We start from the raw sequence: 20,611 nt of genomic DNA, 5'->3' as shown, positions 1-20,611 counted from the left end.
AGTAGCGTCTCGTCCTCGGCTAAACCCGCTCTTATGTGCATCAGAATGACAACATCCTTCACTTCATCTTCATAGCCGCTCTCATGCCACAGCTGTATCCGCCTCATTTAACCCACGTATGTGCGTGTGTTGGTCAGTGTGACAGTTATCGGTGCTGATGGGTGGAAGCTGCCCCGAGGGTCAGTACCGGGATCTTTTGGTCAGAACATGTATCCACTGTCAGGCGACCTGCCGGCTACCACATGTCCCCGCCAGATGCAACAGTTACTGCGGTGAGTGCACGGACACACACGTAGTGCGGGCTCACACTATATTATCAGCACGGTATCGGCTTTAAAGTGAATTATCCGATATCTGCAAACACACAAAAAGATCTGCTGATATGACTAGAAAAGTAGTACAAAAATTGGCCGCTACCTCCTTGACGTCCTCTACAACTGTTGATTGTATATCTACTAATAGAAGAAACAGGACAGACGTGAACTCGGTGTAACTTCCACTTCCTGTTGCAGCGTCCGCTCACTGTAAGACGGTGCGCGGCCACTACTACGACCGGCTGCTCAAGGAATGTATAAAGTGCGATGAAATCTGTGGCCGACATCCGCCACAGTGCTCGCAGCACTGCCTCAGTAAGTACAGTACATCACTATACTCGTTGAGGTCCGTACATCCATGTTCTACCACTTCACCTGTTCAGGGGTCACGCGGGTGTTGGGTTCTTCAAATGTAAAATGGTAAAAGCTAATGAATGCTACGCTGACATGGTCGCAAAAATCTGCGCAGAACCTTGAAAGCCGTACAGTTAATGTAAGATAACGTAAAATGGGAACATGTACGTGACGAGATTGGATCTTTCAATAGTTATCTCCATATACTGCATGAATAATTCTACTATTGATGTAAATCAACTCAAATTCAAAGTGAGGAGCACATATTTGATCATGAAATCTTTCCAGAAACGACATATTTTCATCACAAACCTGATCTCGGCGAGGTGACGGGGAAGAAAAGGAGTTCAACGGAAATTCCCCCGATATCTCACGGTGGTAGAAAGCCTCAGTTCTTGCTCTTGTATCTTTAAAAGGTCTATCCCCTGATGATTCAGACGAATAAAAAGCCATTATTCTTTCCCCGTGTTTCCCCTCACAGCTACATCACTGGCCGCGACCTCAAAAGCACTTAAGGTGACCTCGCACCGGTCGCGCCCCGGGGACCTCCCGCCTCCCATCGCCCTGGATGACGCCACCACCATGCTGCTCTACTCCCTGCTGGCTCTGTGCATGCTGCTGCTGTTTTCCAGCTTGTCCTTGGCCCTCACCGTCTTCCTGAGGAGGTCCAGAAACAAGACTTCCACTCTCGCAGCCAAGGCGGCGACGCACAAGCGAGAGCGAGCGGTCCTGCCCGGCGAGGAGGTCGGCGTGCCACGAGGACACCTGGTGGGAACCTCTAAAGGTTGGAGAATCATCAAAGAGACCTTTGGCTCCATCTTTTATCAGTCTAATCGAGTTGTAGATGGAGACCGAGAAGGTCCACCAGCTAAAGACTACTTACAATCCTTCAGAGAAGGGTTCTTGGTGCAACCGTAGATGATGTACTAACTACAGCAGATCCCAATTGTTCACTTTTTAAATTTCAGCCAGATACAGATGCAACTGGCTCAAATAGCGGCTCATGTACCCCAACGCTAACCCTAACCCTGGTTCCACCAGAGAAAGACTCTTCACTGTCCCTCAAAGATTCTTACATCAGTTCCTACAGTGGTCTGATGAGGTTCGATAGCAGCGTTAGCGCTTTGAGATGTTTGTGGGTCATATAGGATGATGTGTTTATCTTATTTCAAAGAGAAACATCTCACACTATTCTCTCTCGACGTCTGCAGATCATCTGGCGACTTCACGGGGTCCAACTGAGCGACGGGCGGCGTCGGCGGAATCCAGCCCGACGGAGACGTGCGTGTGCGTCCACTGCTTCCCGGATCTGAGAGGCAGCGACAGGACACCGAAAGTCTCCTCCGCTCTCCACCAGCCCGTCGCATTTCGTCAAGCGAACCAGGAGGACGGGCCGCTCTGGACCGACGCTAGCCTTCGCACGTCTGGATTTGGGGAGGCGTGCGGCACTGGGGTGACGTCCATTTGTCGCCTTTCGGATCAAAGTGCCTCTCGGGGAAACTGGAGTGCATGAAAATGCAACCGATCCCGAAACCTTCGGAAGTTGAATGAGGTGCGTCGCGTTTAATTGCAACCCCACCATGAGCCTCTCAATGAGCGGCAACAGCAGGAATTCATCGATGTCTATAATTATGAGAAAGGCTTTTAACAACAGACAATGATGAAAGGGTTTGTTTGTGCGGTCCAGTCTCGTCATACTTGTAAATTATCCAAACAAGGAAACACGACGGAACGGAAACATCACAGAAACGACACACGTCGGATGATCTATTTCTCAGTTATACCTCCACCTACATGCAAACATGCAGAGGCCGAAAGGCCAATCACCAACTACCTCACAAGACCATCACGTGATCACGTCTTCGTCGTCAGACACAACGGTGGCTGAACTTAAATAAAATAAATACACCACAAACACAAATGTATCTCAATTGAAAACCTGATTAAAACTCTACACGATTCTCAGAAATACTAATACAACTTACCTGTCAATCTCAGTGATGCACATCGTCACATACTCCGAATCCCCACTTGGGGGCGCCAAAATGCGTTAAGGTCTACTTACTCATCAGAGCTTCAACTTTCTTGCACATTGAGGACGAAAGCACACACCTATACATACATACAGACGGATATATACATACATATGAGAATCTCGTGTGTGTGCATGTGTAACTTAAGACAACGTACGCAAATCTATGTCACGCTACTTTTCCACGAGAGTTAAAATAAAGCGCCAGAGAAAAAAGGTTTACAGATATATATTTTTCTTTATTTTGAGTGTCTTTCCGTCACTGTGTCCAGTTCTTGCAGCAGTTACATGTGTGTGTGAGAGAGTGAGGAATGACAAGTTTCCTTGGATTACGCCACCGCCCCCCCCCCCCCCCCCCATGTGGCTGGATCCAGCAATGAAGAGGAACAAAAAAAATCCGACTTTTGAGGTTTCACCATTTTGTCTCTTACATACAAACTGTACATGTATATATACATATATATATGTGTATGTGTATATATATATATGTATACTTTTACATACATTATCGTGTGGAAAAACAAACAAAAAAAGAGATCCTATCAAACTGTGATACCCAGCTCAAACGGCATGCTGAAAGCAAAAGTACTGATTCAGTACACGAACATACGGGTTTACATACGCACGCACGCGCACAACACACGTGCATACAAACAGGAACACACACACACACACACACACAAACAAACACGTCCACTTTTGTTTTCTTCTTCTCTATCCTTTGATATACGCGATAACATTTTATACAAACTCACCTACACTGAGATACATTTTTTCCTCCCCTCCCACATTCACGTGCACACACACACACACACACTCACACATACTGTATATACAAACACACCGAATTAGAGCGACATGCGGCTGACGGTTAACACTGTAAAATCAGGCTTCTCACCCTTTAAATAACATCTTCCTCTTTTGATTCTATTTTTTTGCTATTTACCTGAAATAGCATCATGACAACGTGACGATTTACGTCTCTGTAACATCTACGATTAAACCCCCGCCCGCCACAAAATTAAAAAAAAAACAAAAAAAAACAAAAGCCGCTTTAGCAGCAGGTTGGTGAAAATTATTAGCACTTTTTTTTTTGCTCGTTTACAAAAAAACATGGTTAACAGTTTAAGTTCTGATGTTTTTTTGTTTTTTTAAAGTGTGATTGTATTATGTAGTGACACATCCGTTAGCAGAGAGCATGCACCAGGAACTACCACTAAAAACATGGCTGCCACCAAGGAAAAACTAAATTTCAGCCACTATATAAAAGATATATTTTTTTCCATGGAGTTTGGTGCGGGAGAGTGAGTCGTTTACAAACACCTCCGTTTTCTGATCAATGACGGCATAGATATTCATAAGATATCGGAGACCTAAGCAGACGATGATTTTATTAGCAGAGTCTCCTTAAGGCCCTGGCGCAGGTGGACCTAGCGCAAAGAGTACGTTGGGTGTACGTGGACAGCGCGTGTATTTCCGCTCCGCCAGTAGGTGGCGTATTCAGCCCTGCTTGCCAAACAGAAGTCGTCGCCAAGGAGATTAATTTCGAGCCTCGACCCGGCAACCCTCGAACCAGACGCGTCCGAGGGTGCTGTAGCATCGTTCTCTTCTTCATTGGAAGGATAGCGCCCTATTCCTCGCGTCCAGACGTGTACTGCCACCCGCTGGTGAATAGAGATAGAACAGGACACTGACGTGCAAGTTAACCAGGGCCTTAAAGTGGCTAAAATCTGGGTTTTTTTCTCTCGGCGCACGAGCACAGTGCATCAGTGTCGTTACCTCATACAACCAGACTTCAACAACAAAAAAAAAAGCCCAAAACAAAAAACCCTGAACTACTTATTTTAACAGCACGAAACACTAGACAAACAATGTGACCCTTTCTGGGAGAATGAAAGAAAGAACCGTAAACAAAACTATGTATAAAAATATAATATTATTTCCTGTGTCGTCTATTTCCCACTGTGACTGTTGGAAGCAGCAAAGGCAGAGAAGAACAGATCCTTTTGTGGGGGAAAAAAAAAGAAAAGCATCCAATGACCACAGAGTCACAAATAATAATTGGAATAAACTTTTTCCCCTATACAATATTCATAACACCATGAGTCATGTTGGTTTTTTTTGTCTGCATTTGCACACAATGCATCATTTCGCTTGTATATTTGAAATATTTGGTCATTATTTGGAGGAGTGCGAGTGTGAGGTTCTGTTTCTTAGCACCCTCAAGGTGTAAATATGATGCAGCCGTGTGAGCGTGAAGCAGGACACTGGTGAAGAACAGCATTCGTGATCGTGTAAACCTTCCCCAGATCAACTACGGTTTAAAAAATACAAACCGATAAAACAAAAGAAACTCTGCCCATCTTTCCGTTTCGGTATTTCCGTTCACGTAGCAGATTATCACAGCACAGGTTTCTCTTCTTTTAATCCCCTGAAATCCAGCGAAAGACTTTTGCAGATACGCAATATTCCTTCAGTGCCCCGAACAAAAACATCCTCCCAGTTTTCTTGGATTTTCCTGCATCGCACGCAGTTAAGAAGAAGCGATAGTTCGGCCTCGAGTGTCATACAGACTGGATTATAGTGTGTGGTGAAAGGTGGTTCCATGTTAAAGAGTGAGAGCTGCGAGCGCGAAAAACGATTCAGGTAGGCTTGTGTTTGTGTTTCCTTCACCTCTCTGATGTCTCCCGTTACCTGTTCCCATGCAACTCCTTCCTCCTCGCGTCCTCCCCGTTTCTGTCCTGCGAACGGATGAAGGCGACTCTACTCGTATTCCAGGAACTGTTTGTGGTAAAACAAAAGGTACCTGAGGAGATGGGGGGGGGGAAAGGAAGCACAGAGTCAGCTGGAATCAGCTTTATTATTTTAGTGCTGGGCAGGTTAGCACGCTAACGGCTAACGGCAATGTCTACGTGACTCACGTATTTGTAGCGCTGCTATTTTTGTTTAAAGCGGAACTAGACCGGAAGTTCCTATTAACGCTGTTTTTTTTGGTGTGTATCTGCGTCATTACCTTGTTTATGAAGCCCTGACGGTTCGAAACAAACAGTTCAGCCACTGCTGAGAACGTTGCGTTTTATTGTAATCTCCGGGCTCAACGAGATCACTGAAAATCCCGTAATAGTTACGTAAGCAGCGGTTCTCCTGAACAACCGATCGTCCTGCTCCGGGCACTAGTCCGGCCACATCCGGTTGCGTACATTGAACCGCAGAAGAAGAATAACGTCCGTTGTGGAGGTGTTTCACGAGCAACAGTGTCTTCTGACTCTGGGTCTGATTCCGGTTTAAAGTCATAAAAGGGACTGTGGCGGGGAGTCGTGACGAAGCTATTTTTAAACACTGTTAAAACAATGTTTTGATAATGAGGAGCAGTGCATCCACCGTTCCAGAGGGGGGCACTGCGCTTCTGAGTACTGGCCAATCACAAGACTCTGTCTTCTGGGGGTGAAAGTTCACTCTGAAATCTCGCAGCAGAAAAACACCGTCAGAAAAGAGGATTTCTATCGGCTCGTTTACAGCAACTAGGAGGTTTTTGACCATAAAAACAAGTTAATGTATGTAAGTAGACCTCCATAACTAACATTTATGTGCAACAGGACCACTCTACGTCACCTTTAATGAAAGACCACTCCAATTCGACTGTAGGCATGCTAACAGAGCTAACGGAACTAAAGGAGCTAACGCAGCTAACGGAAGTAACTGTTAAACAGTGCCTGGACTCGCGGCATGTAAACATGACGTCACACACGTCTTTTTACGGTCAGTCTTCATGGAAACACGCCGTGCGTTAGCGTGCCCAGCACTAGCCTTTTCTGAAAACGATACTGGGAGGAAGAAGACTTTGACCACTGAGCCGCTCACCCTTCACTGTCCAGCACATCCTTGATGCTGGCCTTGGTGATGATGGCGTCGTCACATTTGAACCACTGGTCTTTGTGCTGCCGGATGAAGGTGGTGTAATGGCCGCTCTCTAGTGTCCCCTGGTGGTTCACCACTGCAAATAGACTATACCTGAAACAGGATACATCGATAGGTTGTTAATAAAAACATAATTCCATAGTGTTTTATAGTGTAAACTGTATTACTAGTGAACAATTGGGCCAAATTTAAAAAAATAAGGCCCTCGTGAGTAATAGTAACAGACAGTGACCATTAAAAAATACTGTACATAAAAACAGGCACATTATTGAACAACTACTGCACTATTTTGCAACAAATTCAGTTTTTGAGGCACTGTGTTCACAAGAATGGGATGTACTGATGTAAGAGGAAGTGAAGTCAAATCTAAGGAGATTTATTGAGGTGTTTGTTTTACTTGTTGTCGTTGTTGAACGGATCCACCGTCTGCTGGTACTGTCCATTCATCCTGCTCTCTTTACTGAATCAACACAACACAACAGATGCAGAAAAACAACACATTTATCCAGATATTTTAGCTACTATTTTAACAAAATATTATATTATTAGGATATTTTAGAGGACGTGTGATGTGGCAGTGCGCTCACCTGGAGGCCATGAAGGGAGTCATGTCCAGCTCCAGGGGGAAGGAGACGTAAGTTGTGATCTTCCGCCGTAGTTTGGCCGAATGTTCAAACCTCTGAGAACACACACGTTCAAAGTGTCAGACCTCACACACACACACACACTCAGACGTGCACAAAGAGACACACTCACTTTGAGGTGAAAACAGGCCACGATGGGCAGCTTCTTCATGGTCAGCTGCTTGGTGGACTCCTGGTAACTATGGCAACCGCTGCACTTGATCTTAGCGCTGCTGCCGAGGTGCTCTGGTCTGGTAAACCTGGATAAGAGGGGATGGGATTTAGAGTCCGTGTGTGTGTTTGTGTGTGTGTGTGTGTGTGTGTAAAGTGATGCTGCTGTGTCCACCTGATGTCTCTGCTCTAGTGAACTGGAGATGAACATTAATTACTGCAGTTGCAGGGAGCTGAATCGGACTCTGCTGCTCTCTGAGGTGTTGATGTGTTGATTCTGAGTTGGTCAGCATGTTTGTCTCTTTGTCTCCATGTTGTTTTTTTGTTTGTTCAGTTTAAAAATTGAACGTCTGTTGCGGAAAAAAATAAAAATCGGCTCTTTCTCAAAGAGCCAGAGACTCTTGCTGTGGCTTGTTTTTAATGTACATGACCAGTAGAGGAATATAGAATAGACCAGAATATGAATTATTATTGTTATTGTAGTCACAGCATACAATACATTCAGTATTGAATATGCAGGCAGCCACAGAGGACACTGTTTTAGAGCCAAAAGTGTGTGCAAAATACATTTAAATTTACATTACGTTATAGTCTAACCTACTGTATACCAGACTTCCATAGATACACTGGTTATCCACTTATATTTAAGGTGTTTATAAGTGAAAATTGACCATGAAAAACACTAGACTTCATCAAATAAACATATAAAATTGAATCAAACGTGTCTTTGTTAGCCCCGTGTCGTTTACCTGCGCAGACAATCGGTGAGCGTCGTGGCTCCGGTGGCGTGACTCTCCCCGTTGAGCGCCGATCCGTCTCCTCCGGGGCTGAGGGGCCAGAACGGTGTGGAGGATCCCGGCAGGTCCAGGCTGATGTCCCAGAACGGGTCTATGGTCGTCGAAACGCCGCTGAGAAAGAGAAAGACAGAGAAAGAGATTGTTATCCGCCGAGGACACTGTGTGTGTGTTTTTCCCCTTTACATTCACAGACATAAAAACGTGAGAACAAATGACAGAGATGAAAAATTAATTCAGGCTTGGATCCCGACACTGTTGGCAGCGCGGCTTGTGCATCTGGACTGTGAAGATTACTGCAGCATTGAATTGGCGCCAAACAATGATATAAAATAAAGAATACACCGCTGGACAGGGATTCATCTGGGAGGAGGCCGTCTTTTCTCTACTCTGCTGATCATGTGAGGTGTTGGAGTGTTTCCCAGGTCACAGTGTGTGGAGGAGATAGATGCTGGATGCACCCGAGGCTGATGTCCAGTCTCGTCAGTTTACACGTGGCGGCTCACGTCGCATCTCATAAGTGCCTCATCCGTCAGAGAAGCTTTAAAACCTCAGATTTTAAAATGATTCAGTAAAGGGAAACGCTGCCAAACTGTGCTTCATCAAAACAGCCATTGTCTTTCTCTTTTTACGATGCACTGCTTTCTTTGATTTCAGGACTTTTTAAGGCCAATTACGCTCAGTTTGTTGCATGATGAACTGAAAATGTCATCAGACGCCTTCCGTGTTCCCCAGTTTCAACTTTATTGTCATTTGGACCGAGTGTAAAATCCTATGAATTAGAGCTTATTTTCATAATCGATTAATCTGTCTCTTATTTTTTCGATGAATCGTTTGATCCAAAAAATGTCAGAAAATGTTTAAAAAAACAGCTCGTTTTTGTCCACAAACCAAAATGATTCAGTTTCAATGATTTCTTTGTGATGTGGAGCAAAGAAACAAAGAAAATATTCACATTTACGAGGCTAAAACAATCAGAAATCGATTAAGCCATCGCTTAATAATAGATTCATTGTTACAGCTCTACTCTGAATACCAATCATCTGTCATTTTTGACAACATTTACACTGTATATACCAATCATCCATCAATAATATGAATGAGTGAATCAAAAACATTAATACAGAATCACTGCGGCGGCTCCGTATTCTTTAACAGCCTCTGCAGAAAGTCTTATCAGGAGACGTGAAGCTGCAACAATCGCTCTCTCTAACCACCAGATGGAGCTACATGTTCATTTTCAAGTGTGTGTGTGTGTGCGTTTTTCCCTGTTGCTGCAGTGTAGCCGTTAACGTGCATGTGTGTCGGCGCGACTGATGGTGCAATGTGCAAAAGGATCGGAGCGAATCAGACGAGAATTGTCGCTCGGAGTGAAGTGTGTCCCGTTTTTTTTTAAAGTACACATTTCTGTACCACACACACACACACACACACACACATTACACACAAACACTTACTGGCAGACTTGACAGGTGACGTCAGACTGCAGGCCCCCTGTGAAGATTTGGTCGATGATGCAGTTACAATGGTTTGGGTTGTTGGCTTTCTTCCCATTGTCATCTGTACAACACACACACACACACACAGACACACACAGTGAGCAAACGCTGCCTCCCTCTCTGGATAAGAGGCACTCACATCTCTACAAACATCCCTCTTCTACTCTCGCCTGCACTCAGATTTGAAAAAAAACACCCTGCCTGTCAATCTTCCTGCTGCGTTTTAAAACGACCATTATCACATGCCAGTGTGTGTGTAACCGTGTGCGTAATGTGGGTTTTTTTGACCTTTGCAGTGTCTGTGCAGGACGTCCAGCGCCGCGATGAGGAACTCGTGGGCGTCTTGCTGCTCGTAGCCGGCCAGGTGACGGGCGTGGGTCCACACCAGGTGGAGGAGGCGGAAAGGGATGTGAGGCGAGCGGTGGCCTGAGTAGAACTAAAGCGGGGGGTGGCGTTTGTGAGCTCAATCTCGCCGTTCTTAAGATGATGATGACGAGAAATGTTTATTAAAAGCACAAACGGGTTACCTCCTGGAAGAGTTGCGACATCTCGCACACCAAGCAGGAGTTGCTCTGCATCTCGCATTTGTGCCGGTCCGACAGGAAGAAGTCGCGCAGCAGCGGCGTGTGCGTCAGCGCCTGCACGATGCAGTTCATGAAGCACGTGTTGCCCAAGTTAATCAGCCCGCGCAGGCCTGAGAATGAGAGAAAAAGAAGGTTTGAATAAAGAAAAGACAAAGAGAAAGAATGAGCAGAGGAGGAATAAAGAGAAAAAGAGGAGGACAGATAAGAGCCCTGATGATTTGTCATTTTCTGGGCTGATGCAGCGAGGCAGCTAAGCTGCAGTGCTGTCAATGATAAACACACACACACACACACACAGTAAATCCATGATGTCCCTCAGGCAACACAGCACTGCATGCAGGGGAACCCTTGTCAGATTACGACATAGAGAAACCACACAGGAGGAAGGGGAAGGCAGGAGGGAAAAGGACAGGGAGAAGCGAGGGACGAGTGAAACGAGGAAGGATGGATATATAGGCGTAGTGTTCTCACAGATGAGCAGCCAGGCCTGTAATTTCCCCCCTTTACCTAAGACTGTGCCAGGGATGTTAATGGTGCTGGAGAAACAGCCCTGCAGGCAGCTACGAGGTGTTAAACGTATGTCAAATCTCGTCTCTCCCACATGCTGCTTGTCTTAATAATTTCCTGCTGCTACAATCAGGTCCTGCTGCTTTTACTCTGAGCAAATAAATATAACGTATTATTTATACATATAAAGAGCTGCCAGATATCAATATAATTAAGAATATTTTTGTGTTGTATTAGATTACATATTTAGCGCGTTTCTGTGCTTAATAAAGCGGCCAGTGAGTGAAATACTTTAGTTAAATCTTATTATTTTATGATCTAGATTGCAGACAGTGGCTTTAACTAGCTAATGCTTGCTTTTTCTTAAAGATATAATAAACAAATATCCCCCACTGCTGCTGAAAAACAACACGGCTCATCCTGAAAATTTTGCGCCGACACCACTTAGTGTATTTGCAGATGTCGGTGGTTCCATTGTAACCTCTAAACGGCCTCTCTCTCTGTCATGGACCTGTCCAGACTGACAACCAGCAATTTGAAGCAAGACGGAGATGGGTTTTGTGTGTTTGTGGGAGACACACACACACTCGCACACACACAGAGAAAGACAGACACTCACCGATGGTGCAGTTGGATGTGATTCTCCTCCTCTTGGGGTTGTGGCGGAGAAGTTCCAGCTCCCTCTTCGTGGGTTCCCATGTCGAGTACTTCTCTCCGATGCCTGGAAAACGCAAATACAACGACGTGTTAGGAAGGCAATTTTACTTGTACATAACCTTCGAACTGCAAAGACATACTTCATGGTGCGGTGTCTACATGAGGAAATTTAAAATATAGAAACAGGATGTATGCAAATACAATAAAGAATTAAAGAACAAAAGCTGCACTTTGTAAGATATATAATAATAGCGCTGGGCACGAGTTAACGGCGTCGGCGTCAACGCACATTAACGCACGACACGTTTCCATGACGACTGACTGGAAAAAGACGCGCGTGACGTCGTGTTTACGCGACTCCGGATTGTTAAAACGAGTCTCCAAAGTAACGCTTAACTTTAAAAACAGAGGCACACATACGCAGTACACAAGTACACTGGTTATTTGTAGCGCTGCTCTTTTGGTTTAATAAACAGACCGCTCCAGTTCCACTGTAGGCGCAGCCAACGGCGCTAAAGGAGCTAACGCAGCTAATGGAGCTAACGGGTAAACGGTGCCTGGACTCCGGTGCCACGGCACGAAAACATGACGTCACGCACGTCTTTTTCCGGTCAGTTAACTGGGGGACGGTGTTTGACTTTAAGCTTAATACATTTACAAAAAAAAGTCTCTATCTTGTTATCCTTGAGATATTTGTTTTAAAGTGCCACTAGGGGGAGCCAGCAATTTTCCAAAGACTTGTTTTTCCACATTACTACATGTATTCCATTTGTGATGCTAGGTGAAATGATTTCACTGTTTTGTATCATTCTGCATTGCATTTGTCACACTGAATATGAATAGACCCCAGGAAGAATAGCTGCTGCTTTGCAAAAGCTAATGGGGATCTAAATAAAAACAATCAAACAAACAAAATCATATTTTTACGATTATCACCACCAAACTGGCAGCCCATGGCCAAGAGGAAAGGAACTGGGCTTGTAACCAGAGAGGTTCAAATCCCGGAACGGGTCAATGGCTGGGGTTTCCCCCCAGAGGAAGGAACCCAATCCCCCGCTGCTACTCACTTCCCCTCACTTATGGTGTGAAAAAGAGATGGGTTAAATGTATAGGTCAAATCCACTGGAATGGATTGGGATTTTTTTGGTTTTCGTTAGTTCCAACTTAGCATATTCTGTTTGTTTGGAGTCTACTATATACTAATAAGTTTGGATTTGAATGTGTGTAACGTTGTCACACCTTGCATTTTCCAGGCTTTCCTTTGTTCCTCTTTGGCAATCTGCTCCATGTCTTTGTCATAAATGTAGTCTTGGCACATGAAGCAGTAGATTCCCCCGTACAGCAGGTCGATCGCTGGAGGGAAACAAAAAAACACAAAGGAGGGAGCGTTTTTAATTCAGACGCAGAGACACACAGAGTCACGAGGGTGTAATAAAAGGCAGTGTGAAGCGTCGACTGCTCCATCTCTCCAGTCTGTATCTATTCTGGACACGGCCGGTGCCGGAGCAGCAGGGGGGTTTATCCGCCGACTTTATCGGCGAGCTGTTAACACCGTCCAGGAACAGCTCCGAGAAGTCGTGAGGTGATGAGATGGAGGGAGCCGCAATCCCTCAACGTCACGCACTCACTTAAATGTTCAATGCTCATCCTCCTTGTCTCTTCCCCCCCCCCCTCTCCTCACCTGCTCTGTGCCCTGCAGATACCTGTTTGTTGTTGCTATGACAACGCGCCTGTGGGCCTGTCATCCTCTGCAGGTACGGAGGCATACAGAGGCAGAGAAATGACTGGATGGAGAAGGGAGGTAGAGAAGCAATTGAGCTGAAAAGGCAAAAAAAAAATAAAAGGATAAGAAGAGCAATTAGATGTTCAGATTCGGAAAATATTGACGGGGTCGTCGGGTAACCATGGGAACAAGCGGAGGGGAAATGAGAAGAGAAAAAGGGAGACGGGGATTATCCCGTATGAAATAGCTACAGCAAATAAATGGGGGAAAAACAGGAAGGTGGAGAAATAGGAGGAGCCAGGGTTTAATAATTCCACAGGGTTTTTTTTGTATTTAAGTCGTCTTAATTACCTCCTCACTCGTCTGCTGAGATCTGTCCCTTTTTTTTCTGCCTTTTCTCTCCCTCTATATTAGAACATTTCTCACGCTTTTTTTGTTGCTACGTTTAATTCAGCAGCTAACCTAATTAAACCCACAATTACACCGCGGGAGACACACACACACACACAGCAGAGGGGGGTCTTCCCTGAGCCGAGCGATAACGCCGGATGAAAAAAAGGGAGCCGTCGTAAAAACAAAACAGCAGGTTTCTCAACATCTGCCAAATCCAGCCTTTGTCGAGAGTCTTTTTTTGCTGCTCCAAACACTGATGACACCGTTATGTACGTGTTATGTGGAGGATTTAAAAACAACAGATACCGGGCACAGAGCTGCTATATACGGAGGCGTTCAGACGCTGAACTGAACATATAGAGCTCAACGGCCGCTGCCCACTTTTAGTCTCATTTTTCCATTGACGTCAAACGAGTAAAGCTGAGGCTGAGCCACTATAAGACACATCTTGATAAAAAAATATCCAATTCAGAGCAATGTTAATATAAGAAACCATTCAAAAGTAAAGCATACAAGACGGTACACTAAGTTAAAGTGGACATTTAAAAGGATTCCCCACAAAAACGTTTCCGAGCTGACGCGATCAAGATAATGGGATGGACAGATGTACCGCTGCCAGCACAGAGGCAGAAAAACCTGGCTGGAGAGAAATATGGCTGACTGGTTTAAAAGAAGATGAAACTGTGAGAGTCGCCAAAACCTCAACCCGAGTGTTACACAGCACTCTCTACATGTCGTCGTCATTAGTTTGGGGTCACTTAGGTCCTTATTTTTTTAAAGAAAAGCACTTTTTTTCCAACAAATATGACATTAAATGACTCAGAAATACACTCTATACATTGTTAATGTGGTAAACGACTAATCTAGCTGCAAACGTCTGGTTTTTAATGGAATACGTACATAGGTGTATAAAGGCCCATTTCCAGTGTTCTAATGGTATATTGTGTTTGCTAATCGCGTTAAAAGGCTATTGGATGATAAGAGAACCCTTGAAAACCCTTGCACAGCTGAAAACGGTTATTATTTTGAATAAAAATCATTATTTCTAATCTCGTCATTGTCTTGACTATATTTTCTATTCATTTTGCAACTCTTTAGATGAATAAAAGTGCAAGTTTTAATGGAAAACACAAAAAAATTGTATAGGTGACCCCTAAAGTCCTGAACGGTAGTGAATATCTTTTAGGAGACAGCCGCTCACCTCTGAAAACCCTACAAACCTGTTTGAGTTTACAACGTACAGCCTAGAAACGCACCAGACGGTCCATTTTAAGTAACGTCGTCCAGCAGAGGGCACTGAAAACAATGATATTATGCTCTTTTCTGCAGAAAATGGAGGACGCAATAATCATAACGAGCAGATAATATAAAGATTGTGTGGCTCAACGACGGTGTGAGAGCCCTTGTAGAGAAAATGTATAGAAAAGAAACACTTTGTGTTTTACATTTCCTTCTCACCCCATCGTTCACAAAAATATCCATAGTTTGATTACTTTTTCTCTCGAGTGATTTTTGAGCACCGTCCTGATTATGAGGAGGCTGCACGTCCCTGTGGGAGGAGCAGGGACGGGGGTAAGAAGAACAGCCAAATGTTTTCTCGGCGTTCAAGCAAACAACACCCACATCTTCGTTTGAATCCCGATCCGTGCAGATTGCGACTCCGATGCAAATATTTAATTCAAAGTATGGGGGAGCGCATCTTGTGCTGCGAGAGTTCGCTGACGGAGCAAACCTTGGTGTGAAGCGAGCTGCGGTGAGGGAAAAAAAAAAATTCTGAAAATAGAATTCACTTCATTTTATCTCAGATTCAGGTTATCACCGAAAATGTAATGTTTCCCGCTATATCCTCAGAGCTGGATTCATAATCCTGTCAAAACCAGGCACTAGTAGAGACAAATCTCATTTTTTGTAATGCGACGCCTATAACGCACACACCGCTGGAGGATTTGTGCGGAATGTAAATTGCAAACATGGGAGGATAAGAAGCAATTCAATTGATTGTTAGCATGCATTAATGTACTTCGTAACAGACCTCGGTGTTAATTACCGAGCTCACCGATGCATGCGTCGCCTCTAATGGGCTGCAAATACACAGGTGACATGAAATGCCCTTTAGACTGTTGTTGCGTTATGTTGCAGCAGGTTGCATAATAGCTCCCTCTGTCACTCCGCACGGCATTTGCCTTATCAAATATATAACTAAAACACAATATAAACACACATATAAAAGACATAAAAGAACACACACACACACTCTTGTGTTTATAAACGATCAGTGCTTCATGTGCAGCTGCAGCAAGGCTACATCTTCATTAGCCACTCAAGTGTATAATTAGCCCTATTAGCAGCCTTTGTTTTGAGAGAGGATAATGGCTGCTGCATATGTAGATGTGTGTGTGTGTTTACTTACCACTTGATGTATAGTTATTTAAACAAACGGGGGTCAATCGGCTTGTTTTCATGACCTACTACAGCTGCACGTGTGTGGACACTGTGAACATCTTAAAGCGCGTTATGCTCAGTGTTACGATACATGCACGCACAGATTGGAACCGTGTTCATTTAAAGTAGATTTGTGCACGTATCGTGACAACTTTTAGAGGTCAGTTTTTGCCGGCGCGCATCATACCTAGGTTATGCCTTTTGCTCTTGGCGTGTTCGTGGATGTGTTTCTTGGCAAAGCAGGCAAAGAAGACGCAGTAGAGGCAGGAGTGGAGTCTGTTCAGGTGGGCGCCGCACATGTGGCAGATGCATGACTTGGCCTGGAAAAAGAAAAAAAAAAGTTTTAAAGTTTTAAAAGCATATTACAAACTCGAAATACTGACAACTTAACTCACAGAGTAATGCTTTATAGCTGCAATGGATCAAATGCATCTTAGAGGTTATTATTTGGATTTTTTGGGAGCGTAAAAGCCAGATATTTAACCAATTAACTGAATAAGCTATTAATCTGCTGATTAGTGGTTTAGTCCATGATCAGTGTTTCCCCAAGCCTCAAACTCACTCCATCCACCTTAAACAAGTACACCAGCACCTCACGTGACGACAGCTGTGATATTTCAGATGACATTCCCCCACGCCAAAGCCTGCTACAACTACATTTTCGACTGTTTTACAGCAGCTCCACGTCGTTTCCCATCAGCCTCTGGTGTCTTCTCGTGCAGGATAAAAAAAAAACAACATGTGCCTGGAAACCAATCTGACAGGTAATCCTTCAAAGATGTGGGTGTGAGAAAGAGACGCGCGCTTCTGTCTATAAAGCGGATATTCCCCTTGTCTTACGACGGCTGCAGGGCCCCGTGGCGATCATGTAAGATTCAGGTAATGAAAGTGTAACCCTACACTGGGGTATATGAGCAATATAATGAATAATACATTACTGTATATGATATGTTTGATAGCCTTGTTGGGAGGATGTGGGGGAGCAGGGGAGCAGATAGCGACAGTTCAAAAGCATGCAGATGAGAAGCTGGCGTGCCGATGAGGCAGCGTGAATATGACGAGATGGGGGGGGGGAAAGAGAGAGAAGTGGAAATGAGAAGGCAGGAAAGAGGGGGAAGAAAAAAAGAGGTTATGGAGGAGTAAATTCAGCCATTCATTTATAGTACTCGCAGGGCCAAGATGTAGAGATAAACATCCATGGATTCAAACCCCTGACCATGTCGCTACGAGGCAACGGTGCTAGCCACTACACCGCCGAAAAATACTGCAGATTCCGCTGCTGACCCCCTGAGACCGACAACTGACACTGCACGTCTTATTTTTATATTAAAGGTGCATTATGTAATAAATCTAAAGCAACTGGCCATAAAATCCTCCTAATATGTCACACAGACTCGGGAATAATGTTCATATAACAAACTGAACTCACCAACAACAACAGTACAGACAAAATATTGCAGACTGCAAATCATGTTTATGTTTTGAAGTCATGTTTTGGCATGTGGCGCCACCTAACGCCGCCTACCAATCATCGCAGTCAGTAGAGTCTCAGCTGCCGAGCAACCACGGGTTGCCAGTTAGGTCAGAAAACGAAACCTAAACGACCTCTGTATTTCGAATTTGAATGTAGTAACCGTGTTTGGCCACATTCTTACACATGGCTCCTTTAAATATATAGCCGGCGCGAGCGGTATTTGTTGTACTAATGTTACAAGGCACCGCCAGCAGCCACTGATCTCCATGGAGACGTCAATGTGAAATTAGATTTTTTCTTTTGAGACGGACTAATAAGCTGCATTGCACCCGTCACCCCGACGAGACAGCGGCGCACACACACCTCTGCGAGTCAACAGAGAATAGAGTCAAGGTGAAAGGATGCTTGAAATTCAATCTGTTAGACTCGTTTGTGGCCAAGAACGAGCCTATATTTTACCCCAGTCACACTTTAAGGCGCCGCTTGTTGCTTAATAATAAAAGAAAGAGTCCCATTTTGCTAAAAGGCAATGATTTTTTTCTTTCGTCTCGTCTTAAATCGAAAGGTCAGCAAGTGAAGGACGTGGCCCAGGCTTTAACTCTGGAAGTGGTACAGACAAATTCACGTCAAGGATGAGCTGGAGAATGAACACATAATAGGGGTGAATGTACCGACCGGGAAAACATCTGCGCTCACACTGGTGCGAGACTGAAATAAAAGCTTCCCCAATGAACTGCACGCTCCGCTCTGAATGGGAAAACTGAGCCGCGATCGATAAAAAATGTAGCGCCAGTCACCGGGGGGGGAGGTAACGCAGGAGGAGAATCAGGGGGGGGATGTGAGCCCTCCTGCCAGCTCGGCTCTGTGGGCTCTTCAGGGGTAAAGTGAAGTGGGCCGCGATTACAGCACGGAGACGACCCCCGGCAAATGTTGACTGTGTTTATTATTATTATTATTACAGTACGCAAACAAAAAACCTCCTCCTCCTCCTCTGCAACTACCAGCTGCCACTGATCTCATTCACATGAAAAAGGTGACGCAAGGTTGTCCCAGAGGAGGCGGCCGAGCACACGCTCTCGTACACTGCAGATGCAATATTGTTTACAACATCATCTGCTCGGTGCATACTGATCAGCCAAAAACCCTTAAAAGCGCGAGCAGTTATCTGCTGTACGGTTGTGGTAGATCAGTGTCTACATACACGGATAATAAACAAGCAGAGAAAAGTGAAATTTGTAGGGAATAACAACACTTGAAGTGGGAAAAACACATTTTTATACTTGGGGTTAATTAACAGTGGCAAGCCGTAGAGGTCTATAATTATCTTTCCAAGGGCTTTCGGCAGCACCTCCCATTCTGCGGCCATGTACGAGCGATTATTGCTGTCGGAAACGACAAGACGGGGACGCCTCACTTTGATCCGTGTTCATGAGCAGAAAACAAATCCCCTCACGTCATCTGAATCCGTTCGTGCCGATAATAAAACGGCATCACAAGGGGGGGGGGTTTCTAAGTTATAATGACCTGAGAAAACATCAAAAACATGGACGGAAAACATGTTTTAGGTCAAACTTTATAGAGGGAAAAAAATGGATTTCAGAGAAGATGGAGCACTTCCATGCGAGACACCATCCTAATGAATACGATACTTTAGTGCTTTGGTTCTCAAACTGTGGTAGGTGTTCCACTAGTGGTACGTGAGCTTCCTCAATCGAAAAATTAAAAAAAATACTGTTGTACTGTTTATATACACCCATTTTGATCCAGAGAACCATTTAAAACCCCTTTCCTGAATAAAGGGTTTTAAAGGGGTTCTTGGTGGAACCCTCCAAAAGGGTTCTCCTATGAGGACAAGCCGAAGAACCTTATATGGTTTTACTTAGCACTTTTATTTCTAAGAGTGTACACTTAAAGGTTCTTAAAGGGTCCTTCTACAAGGGCTGAGGTTCTACCTGGAACCACTTGCTTCTGAAAAACCCTTTCCCTGAATAAAGAGGTTTAAAAAGGTTCTTGATGGAACCCTCCAAAGGGGTTCTCCTATGAGGACAAGCCAAAGAACCGTATATGGTTCTACTTAGCACTTTTACTTTAATAGTGTACCAGGGTATGTGACTGGAGTGGAGCTGAGGAATTTTGAAGTATTTACGCCACTGTATTTTAATGTATTGACATAGAACACTTAAAAAATGTAAAAAAACATAATGATTAAAGTGATGCTTTATGATTTGCTAAGTCAAGTGTTTTAATTTCATTGCAATTTGATTCATTTGAAGGGTGCCACTGAATGAAGTGGTCAACACTTGTGCCATCGGATACCTTTGCAAAAACACTGGATCAGAAATAGAAATGATATAAAATTGAGGTTTATACTCTTACTACAACACAGTGGTCCAAGTGAAAGAGATGCTGATACACACACTGGAGCAAACACACACACACACGCATTAACCAGGAAAAGAGGTAAAATAAAAAAAAATAAAAAAGAGACTCAAATTCAGTTTAAACACATTTATGTTCCCCTTCATTAAAATAGCGAGGAAATACCTGCATGCATCACTGACCTGCGTGTGTATGTATGTATGAGTGTGTGTGTGTGTGTGTTTGTGTGTGTGTGTGGAGCCACTGCAGGCGCAGTGCCAACGCAAACAGATGCACATCATCACATCATGATGCGGTGTGTGTGTGTGTGTGTGTGGATCTGTGGAGGCAGATAACGGGGCTAACCTGCTCACAAGCAGGTGTGCGGGGTGACATTTGAACCCAAGGTTAACTCGACTCAGTGCGGGCAGCACACAGGTGACTGTGGGCTAACAAGTTTAGCATTCCGCGTGTCTGTTTGCGGGATTGTTTGTGTTGTTTTCAGAAGGGCGGGGAACTGTCCACGCACGCCACGAACCCCCCCACACACACTCACAAACACGGAGAAGTCCGTGGCGTGTTCAGGTGCTCGTTTTCCGCCTGTCACTTGTTGTTACCTTGCGTTTTCTGGTCTCGGCTGACCCGCTCCACACGAAACACTGATAAATGACCCTCAGGTTCTGCTTCCAGTTGTCCACTTTGAAGCCGCTGACATGGGGGCAGCCTGCGGGACTCATGGTAGCCACAGCATCCGGATTTGGGCGTCCT

At 44.6% G+C, this 20,611-nt stretch overlaps 1 protein-coding gene across 1 annotated transcript; it reads right to left on the bottom strand.

Annotated features, from left to right (window-relative positions):
- Nucleotides 1-5,450: 5,450 nt before the first annotated feature.
- Nucleotides 5,451-20,580, bottom strand: usp22 (ubiquitin specific peptidase 22; the record flags this gene model as incomplete). Its single annotated transcript, XM_083904232.1, has 13 exons — nt 5,451-5,506; nt 6,562-6,711; nt 7,016-7,078; nt 7,206-7,297; nt 7,375-7,501; nt 8,162-8,320; nt 9,664-9,766; nt 9,994-10,141; nt 10,233-10,399; nt 11,416-11,517; nt 12,693-12,806; nt 16,199-16,331; nt 20,428-20,580. 13 exons carry the CDS (start codon nt 20,578-20,580, stop codon nt 5,464-5,466), a joined length of 1,554 nt encoding a protein of 517 aa, XP_083760358.1. The 3' UTR covers nt 5,451-5,463.
- Between the last annotated feature and the right edge of the window lie 31 nt (nt 20,581-20,611).

Source organism: Microchirus variegatus (genome assembly GCF_963457635.1).
Source record: "Microchirus variegatus genome assembly, chromosome: 17".
Classification (NCBI taxonomy): Eukaryota; Metazoa; Chordata; class Actinopteri; order Pleuronectiformes; family Soleidae; genus Microchirus; species Microchirus variegatus.
The sequence above is the reverse complement of the archived record's forward strand: the minus strand, read 5'-3'. Positions and strand labels throughout refer to the sequence as shown.